We start from the raw sequence: 8,880 nt of genomic DNA, 5'->3' as shown, positions 1-8,880 counted from the left end.
CCATCATACCGAGCTAAACCAGAAATGTTAATTGATTATCTAACCGGGAATCCGGTTAAGGGATCGATTAGGTTTTCGGGAATCAGTTCGGATAAAGAATAGTCTTGGAGAAGAAGGAACCGACATCCACTTCGGTGCGGCGGCCGACTCAAGCAATAGGGCAGTTTTCCATATTTCACTTCGTCTGTTAAGGAAAGTTAATATATTATGAGATCTCTGAACATGTATAAATAAGGGAGACTTCTCCATTGTAAATCATTTAGAATCTAATACAATAACCGAGTTCTCTTTTTGCTCTTTACAACAAACCCTAGTTCTTTCGAGTTCTTCTTCTTTACTCCTAATTTCAAGGCTTAGATCTATTTTCTAGAGAGATAGCTCTATTGAATTTGTTTCCCTCCATAAACAAAATCATTGTGGAAACCTAGTTTCTACACAATCTAAAAGATATGATCAATCAATCATACAACTACAAGCCAACAAAAAAAAAGGCCAAACAACATAAAAAAACGTGTTAACCACAAACGGCAAAGGCATTTTAGTTGTGAGTTAATTCATATATAATTGGAAGGCAACACACAACCAACAAAGAAAAAATCTCAATTAAGCAAAGAAGAAGAGAAGTAATAGTAAACTTAGTACAACAGAGACAATTGTCAAAGGACCCGTCTAACTTAAATTAAAGAGCTGACTAGTGACGGATCAATTTTTTTCCTTGCAAAGTCACCTTCAAAACAGTACCTAAATTATTGAGACATCTCGGACGGACAACCAAAGAAAACAAATAACATATTAGTATTGTTCCACCACCAAACAAGAGCTACTGTACGAGAGAGATTTAACTCACTTTTAATTCGCACTATGTAAACCGTAAAATCCTCAGTTCTCTGTTTTTACTTGTGAGTACATACAAAATCATTAAAGATTGATTACTATCGCATTTAGTAACCATTGTGACTACTATTGAGGTGGGTTTAGAATGTTTTTGTTAAGGACAAAAACAAACTAAATGAAAGACTTCAAATGTTTTCATTACACAACACAAAGCATGCATATGTATGTTGTTTGAGTCTGGCAATGATTTAATTAAGTACGTCTGATCCGGTCAACCCGAATAAAATCACCTTAATTGATATTTTGGTACCGGTTTGGTTATACTAAACCGGAAATCACTTAAAAATAATCGAAAGCAGCCCATAATGAACCAAAAGGGAGATGATCAGGAAGCAAACGAACGACCGAATCGCCAATCGCCACCGTCCGAAACTATGGCACAACTGCAAAAATTTCCCAACTTTGAAGCAAATCCACGCTTCTATAGTTGTGAATGGTCTCATGTCGAACCTTTCTGTTGTTGGGGAGCTAATTTACTCGGCTTCTTTGTCTGTTCCTGGTGCGCTTCAGTACGCCCACAAGTTGTTCGACGAAATTCCTAAACCAGACGTATCTATCTTTAACCATGTGTTGCGCGGCTCTGCCCAGAGTTTGAGACCTGAAAATACGGTTGCTTTGTATACTGAGATGGAGAGACGAGGTGTGTCCCCTGATAGGTATACGTTTACGTTCCTTCTCAAGGCGTGTTCGAAGCTTGAGTGGAGAAGTAATGGTTTTGCTGTTCATGGGAAAGTGTTGAGACATGGGTTTGTGTCTAATGTGTATGCTAAAAACGCTTTGATCCTTTTTCATGCTAATTGTGGAGATTTGAGAATTGCAAGTGAGCTTTTTGATGATTCTGCTAAAGCTCATAAGGTTGCTTGGTCTTCTATGACTTCTGGGTATGCTAAGAGAGGGAAGATAGATGAAGCTATGAGGCTTTTTGATGAAATGCCTGAAAAAGATCAGGTTGCTTGGAATGTGATGATCACTGGTTGTTTGAAATGTAAGGAGATTGATAGAGCAAGAGAACTCTTTGATAGGTTTACAGAGAAAGATGTTGTGACTTGGAATGCAATGATCTCTGGATATGTAAACTGTGGGTACCCGAAGGAGGCTTTAAGTATATTCAAGGAGATGAAGGATGCTGGTGAACACCCAGATGTTGTGACAATACTGAGCTTGTTATCTGCTTGTGGTGACTTAGGAGACTTAGAAACTGGGAAGAGACTTCATCACTACATCTTGGAAACGGCTTCCTTTTCGAGGAGCTCTATATATGTGGGCACTCCTGTTTGGAATGCTTTAATTGACATGTATGCAAAGTGTGGAAGCATTGATAGAGCAACTGAAGTGTTCAGAGGAATGAAAGATCGGGACTTGTCAACTTGGAATACTTTGATTGTTGGTTTGGCTTTGCATCATGCGGAGGGATCAATTGAAATATTTGAAGAAATGCAAAGGTTGAGAGTATGGCCAAATGAGGTGACGTTCATTGGAGTTATATTAGCTTGTAGCCATTCAGGAAGAGTTGATGAAGGGAGTCAGTATTTTAGCCTTATGAAGGATATGTATAATATCGAACCAAACTTAAAGCATTATGGTTGTATGGTAGACATGTTGGGGCGAGCAGGGCTATTGGAGGAAGCATTCATGTTTGTGGAGTCGATGACGATTGAGCCTAACGCCATTGTATGGCGAACACTTTTAGGTGCTTGTAAGATTTATGGGAATGTTGAGTTAGGAAAGTATGCAAATGAGAAACTGCTCAGTATGAGAAAGGACGAGAGTGGCGATTATATGTTGCTCTCCAATATATACGCTTCCACAGGTCAGTGGGACGCAGTGCAGAAAGTAAGGAAGATGTTTGATGATACAAGAGTGAAAAAACCTACTGGAGTTAGCTTGATCGAGGAAGACAATGATAAATTGATGATGAGATATTTACTCTCGTCAGAACCTGAGTCAAAATCAAGAGGTCGGACTAGTTAAGGTAGAAAACCAACGCTTCATTGGCTAACTATGGATAGTAAGATTGGATATTTTCCTGCAATTATAGTCTTAACTTTGAACTCTGAAACGGGTAAAGGCAATATTATATCCTTTCTGTTCTAAGAAACCGAGCACCGCGTTTGATAGGAAGCTTCTATGTTGATGTTTACACCTTAACTTACAAGATGATCTTTCAATGAATTTTTGTGTAACATAAAGTTAACTTTATAAAATCCAGCGTTTTTCTTGTCATCTATAATGGTGATTTCATGATTAGAGATTTAGCATATCTTTATAGAACACTATAAAGGAGAGAAGATATAAGATGATGTGGTAACTGATAGTTAAAGCACAACTTTTGACATAATAACTCGTTACATAAACCAGACAGAAAATATCAATGGAGATGAGAAAAGAAAAAACACAGATGCTGAGGACACACGACCGAAAGCTCATCAAGTTAACATTTTTACACACCAAACCATGAATTTTTTTAAAGCAGGGAATAGGAAAACTCATATATCAGGTTAAGACCAGATCTTCAATGGCGTCGGGAAAGAGCAATAGCTGATAGGAGAATAAGAAGAATGAGGAGGACAACGGCAATGAAAGATCCAATCAGAGACCCGGAGATACGCTCACAGAATGAGTTGAACTGTTGACAAATAGCATTCCAGTTTGTTTTGTTGTTCCCATTGTGTGCCAAGTAGACAATGGCTGCTGCTGAGGATGCTCCAGCAGTTAGAAGACCCAACATTACCTAACACATGAGGAGGAATTAATTGCAAGTCTTTTTCATTTCTACTCACATGATCTGCTCATTACTCTTTCAGTGTTTTTTGTTATTATGGGGTTGAGCTGGAAAGCTAACGAGAAGGCACATGCTTATTAAAGAGAATGAGTTTGAATTTGCTGATGACTGATGACTTACCACATCAAGGACGATAAGAAGAATTCTACTATTCTGAGTCTTGCTCTTGACGATGTGTACAAAGGCCAAAGTTAGAGACAAGATAAGGTAACCACTCACAACAGCATTTGCTACCACAAAGAACCTGATTGATCAAGCAAACCAAAGGCAAAAACACTTTTCAAGAGTTAATCCAGGTCATTCCCTCATATATTAAAAACAGGTTAAAAGAAGTTTAAAAGAAACAGATCGCATACGTTAAGGCTGGAAGATCGCTGTATTCGGCTTGGAACCGTATGAATCGAGTAAAGAAAGGCAGTGTTTCATGTGTGGTTCCCATGAGGATTGCACTACCTATAGTGTTAAAGAGTGCAACAATCCTGAGGATAAATTCAAGAATGGCAATCCTTCTGCTCATCAGACCGCTCTTTTGAATACCTTTGCTTGTTTCCACGACTTCAGCTTGACCAGACTTCATTTTCTCTAGATTTCTTGAGAAGGGAGTTAGGGTTAGCTATGTAAGAAATAATGTTGTGAGAGTTTTGATGAGGGTTAAGAGGAATGAGTATATATAGTGCATGCTTTGGGACATATAGTGGTTGTGATAAGGTCCTTATCTCATTGTACTTGCTAAAGGTATCCCCTTTTTAGTAATATAATTCCATAACTTTTGCATAGAGTATATTCTTTATAAATCAATACATAATAAGCTTCATGATCCACCCTCTTTAGTATATCCTATATCAAATTTGGAAACATAAAGGCTGTCCAAATTTGGATACAAATCTTTAGCTGGAATATGTGGAGTAGTTACATGTTATATGATCATGCATGGTGATAAGTTAAATTAATGGAATTAGTTATGTTAGCCGCAGATGATTAACAAACCCACTCAATCTTTTAAATTACATTTTTTTTTAATAGTAGGATCGGAATTCTCTATAGTTTAGTTGGAAATTTAAATTAAAGTTCCTAAGTGATTGGAGATGTTGAACCCAAATGTGTTATGTGTCAAACACCTATAAAATTGAAGCAGGACACCTAAACCAAATGATAATATTCAAATGTCTATAAAAGTATGTACGCTTTTTGAGTTCAAAGGGATGACTTCAGCTTTTGAGTTGGCTTACGTGAAGATGGAAATGATAACGCAAAAGTTGACAACAACAAAGTCAAATAAAATACTCTGGCTCTCTTTTAGGGCGGGCGTTTGCAATCGTAAAATTACATAAAAGAACACAATTTTCTTATATTTCTAATTTAGCCTCAAAACTTAAAAAAACTGAGTCATCATCGCTTCCAAGTAAACCCATTCCCAGAGAGAAGTCTAGACAAGAATCCTTCACTAGCTGTTGTCTTCTTCTCTTTAGAAGTGCTCATGTTACTAATCAGAGACCAATGAGTCTCAAAATCGATTTCATAGCCACACTTTTGCATCATCTCCATCATCTCTGAAGCTTTCACTGTCTTGTTCTCTACTCGAAACCGATCAATCACTAGCTTAAACATCTCTCGACTCGGCGTTTCGCCTAACCCGACCATTGACTTGATGAGTCTTTCTGATTCCACAACTTGGCATGCCTCACAATACTTTTGAACAAGACCACTCCATGTACTTATGCTTGGACTTAGACCTAATATCACCATTTCTGTTTGAAAGTCCATAGCTTTATCCAACTGGTTGCATCTCAGCAAACCACTGATGACTGAATCATAGCTTGAAGAATCTGGAATGCTTCGGTTCTTTATCATTGTGTTCAACAGATGAACCGCAATGTCAAGACTCCCGTGATCAGATAGTTTCTTGATTAGATTATCGTAGTTACGAGCCATCATGCCATTGCGTGTCACACGGATCAGAAAATCTTCAGCTTGAGAAATTTCGCCTTTTGAAATTAAGGATTCAGCGATTTGAGTTTGGACAACTGAAGAATCCAAAATCCAGCCTTTTGATTCCATTACCTGCCACAAGTCAAGAGCTTTCTTCACATTACCATAGTCACACAGAAACCTTATAACTGCTCTTATGCTTCGCTTATTAGGCTTCATCCCCTCAGAGATCATAGCCGAGAGATATTTCACAGAACTAGAATAATCTCCAGACAAAGAATATCCATGTACGAGAAAATTAAACGTGGTTTCATCAGGCAATAATCCTCTCCCCTGCATTTCGAGCAAGACTTTACTAACCTCCAAGTGATTATTAGCCTGAAACAGATAAAAAATCAGCAGATTATAGAAGATTAGGCCGCCAGGATTGCTTTGTCCTAGAACCAGAAACTCCTTCAGCCTAAATGCAGACAGAAACTGACGTTCTAAACACATTTTCCGAACATATTCTCTGTAACTCATAACTGAACAGATTATGTTCTTCCTCACCAAGATTCCTAGGACTTCCTCAACTCTCCTCAGGTTGTTACCTTTACAATAACCTTGAAACATCAGATTGTAGATGAAATTATTCGGTAAAGACCCGTTTGATAAAATTATGCGATTTTCTGCATTGGACATCATCCCAGCTAAGCATAGTCCTTCTATTAAACTATACTGGACAGAAGATGAATCTGATTTCTCTGCTAAAGTAAATGCCTTTTCTGCTTTGTTAGCTCCACAAAGTCGAGGAATTAACAACAAACAACTTCCCACGCTTGGAAAGTGTTTCTTGTCTAGCATTTCGTCGAGAATAGCAAATGCAGTTGAATCATTCTTCTCCTTGCAGAGTCCTTTGATAAGATGATTGTGAACCACTTGTTCCAAAAGGTAACCCTCTCCTTCAAGCCTTTTAACAACAGAATGAGCGGTAGATGCGAACCCAAGAACTGTGAGCTTCTCGACAAAAATCCTACACGTTTCTGACTGTGATAAAGGATATGATATGAATATGCGCTCAAAGAGTTTAACCGCTTCCTCCACCAGTCCTTTCCGGATAAGACCTTCCCATAGAGCTCCGCAACTGTTCAAATCAGGTAACCAGTTAGCATTTTGGGCAGCACCCCACACATTCAGCAGATCATTGAGTGTTTCTTTCTTACAGAAACAACTTATCAAATATGTGTAAGTTGCGTTATCTATAGGATGTTGCATTTGAACCATTCTATGGAAAATAAGTTTGCTATGGCGGCTAAATCCTGTCTTGCAATATTCTTGGACCAGAACGTTGAGGGTTTCTCCATCTAACTGATTAGCCAGCTTTGGCCATCTTTCCAATAGGCTAACACTTACTTTGACATGAAAACGCGATGCGCAGAGGCTCTTCATTAAAACAGCAAAACTCCGACGTGACAGTTTTTGACCCCAACGAGCCATTTCATCATGAAGCCCCAATGCTGTTTTTAAATCGCCGTCCTTACATGCACTAACAATACGTGAACCAAATTCCGGAAGCGCGGATCTGTCAAGTACCATATTCACCTTTTGCTCGTAAGCATCCAAATCAGTGTGCAAGTATAACCCATTCCCAAGATCATCGAAGAACTCAGCTTTGGAAAGTTTGGAATCATTGTCCCTTTTCAATCTAACAGCTAAGGGATCAAATCCTACTAAACTAAAAGCTTCTGAAAGAGGATCTTCAACTTTAGATGCTTCTATCAACCCATAACCAAACATCTCGTTAACAATAGTCTTAGCTTCTTCAAACCGTCTAGCTTTGCAGTATCCAGTTACCATGATCTTATATGTAGACAAGCTTGGCAACATTCCATTTTCCTTCATCTCATCCAGAATACAACTGGTATGTTGCCACAATCCTATTCTAAAAAGCCCACCTAAGATAGCATTATAACTACGCACATCAGGTTTTAAACCCTTTGACGTAACCTCAGATAAATAAAGAAACCCTCTTTTGATATCTCCTTCATAACAACACCAACCAATCAAGATACCGAAGGTAACTTCATCAGGTTTAAAACCTAAGCGCACAAGCTCCTCCATATATACATAAGCTCTCTCTGAGCCAAACTTCTTGCAGAGTGAATGTACAATCCTATTACCAACAAACAAATCAGGTTCATACTTAACTTCACCAATGAAACTCAACAAATCCTCAAAGTCCTGCTTCTCGCAGTATCCTAAAGTAATCTTACTATAGATTGAGCTATTCAGGTCACAACCCAAAGCCACAAGCTTTCTCGCTAGAACTCTAGCCTCCTGCACTCTCTGGTCCAAGCAAAGCAACTCAATAACTTTCCCAATTCTATCTATATTCATCTGTTCTGATTCAGCCGTCGTCTCCACCCAATCCAAACAAACTCTATACGCTGATTCTGTTCTGTGAAGTCTGACCAAATAATTAATAAGAAACTGGTAACACGAAGCTACAGGTACTAAACCCTTACGCCTCATCCAATCAAACAGCATAACTGCCTTCCTGGTATCGAAATCATCAACATACTTCCCAATCAAATCGCAGAAGACCCCCTCGTTAACCAATGTATCTCCTTGGCTCTCCATCTCCATAAGCAAGAATTCAACTTCCTTAACCATACCTTCCTTGATAAGCATCGATGCCATGATTTCACAAGCCTGAGGTAAATGATTAAACCCTTTATATTGCCCACTAGCCCATCTGAAAATCTCCCATAAAGCTCGAACCTTTCTACTCCCAGTTCCATCTTTCTCAACCTCAGATTGAAAACCCAGTAACAGTTCAAGCACATTCTCGGGTTTCAACCCAGGGGATCTCCTAAACCTACGGGTAATATTGGGAATTACATCGGACAAATCCAAAAGCAAGTCTTTTAGAGAGGAACCAGTGACGTCACGGACCTTCGTTGCCCCACCAGGAGACCTCGAAAGCAAATCAAACGAGGAAGACTCATAATTTCTTGGGATAGCTGAATCATTTCTCGACGAAGACGCTAAAGAGTAACAACGACATGAGAGAGATGTAACCTTGTTAAGAAAACGAAGGCGAGTGGAAATAGTGATGGAGAGAAGATTAAGCATACGATTGGAGAAATCAATGGAAGTCTCTTATTTGCCTTCTTCTTCTTATTCAACTGCTGCATTCGTAGCTCTCTCACCAGCCAAGAAGGATCGAAACTACTGGGAAGCGACGCCGTTTTAGCTTATTGTAATCAAATAGGCTACTGAAAAATTTCATAAAT

General features: G+C 38.8%; 3 protein-coding genes across 3 annotated transcripts; 1 reads left to right on the top strand and 2 right to left on the bottom strand.

Moving 5' to 3' along the window:
* On the top strand, nucleotides 1,169–3,097 carry LOC104772264 (pentatricopeptide repeat-containing protein At5g15300-like). The gene has a single exon (XM_010496897.2). It carries the CDS (start codon nucleotides 1,216–1,218, stop codon nucleotides 2,863–2,865), a length of 1,650 nt encoding a protein of 549 aa, XP_010495199.1. The 5' UTR covers nucleotides 1,169–1,215; the 3' UTR covers nucleotides 2,866–3,097.
* On the bottom strand, nucleotides 3,215–4,266 carry LOC104769774 (casparian strip membrane protein 5-like). The gene is made up of 3 exons (XM_010494060.1): nucleotides 4,033–4,266; nucleotides 3,797–3,920; nucleotides 3,215–3,625 (listed from the first exon to the last, which is right to left on the bottom strand). Exons 1-3 carry the CDS (start codon nucleotides 4,251–4,253, stop codon nucleotides 3,407–3,409), a joined length of 564 nt encoding a protein of 187 aa, XP_010492362.1. The 5' UTR covers nucleotides 4,254–4,266; the 3' UTR covers nucleotides 3,215–3,406.
* LOC104769773 (pentatricopeptide repeat-containing protein At5g15280-like) lies at nucleotides 4,913–8,812 on the bottom strand. Its single transcript, XM_010494058.2, has one exon. It carries the CDS (start codon nucleotides 8,717–8,719, stop codon nucleotides 5,066–5,068), a length of 3,654 nt encoding a protein of 1,217 aa, XP_010492360.1. The 5' UTR covers nucleotides 8,720–8,812; the 3' UTR covers nucleotides 4,913–5,065.

The sequence above is a fragment of the Camelina sativa genome, chromosome 20 (genome assembly GCF_000633955.1).
Source record: "Camelina sativa cultivar DH55 chromosome 20, Cs, whole genome shotgun sequence".
Taxonomy (NCBI): domain Eukaryota; kingdom Viridiplantae; phylum Streptophyta; class Magnoliopsida; order Brassicales; family Brassicaceae; genus Camelina; species Camelina sativa.
Note: the sequence above shows the minus strand (reverse complement) of the source record. Positions and strands in the feature narration are given on the sequence as shown.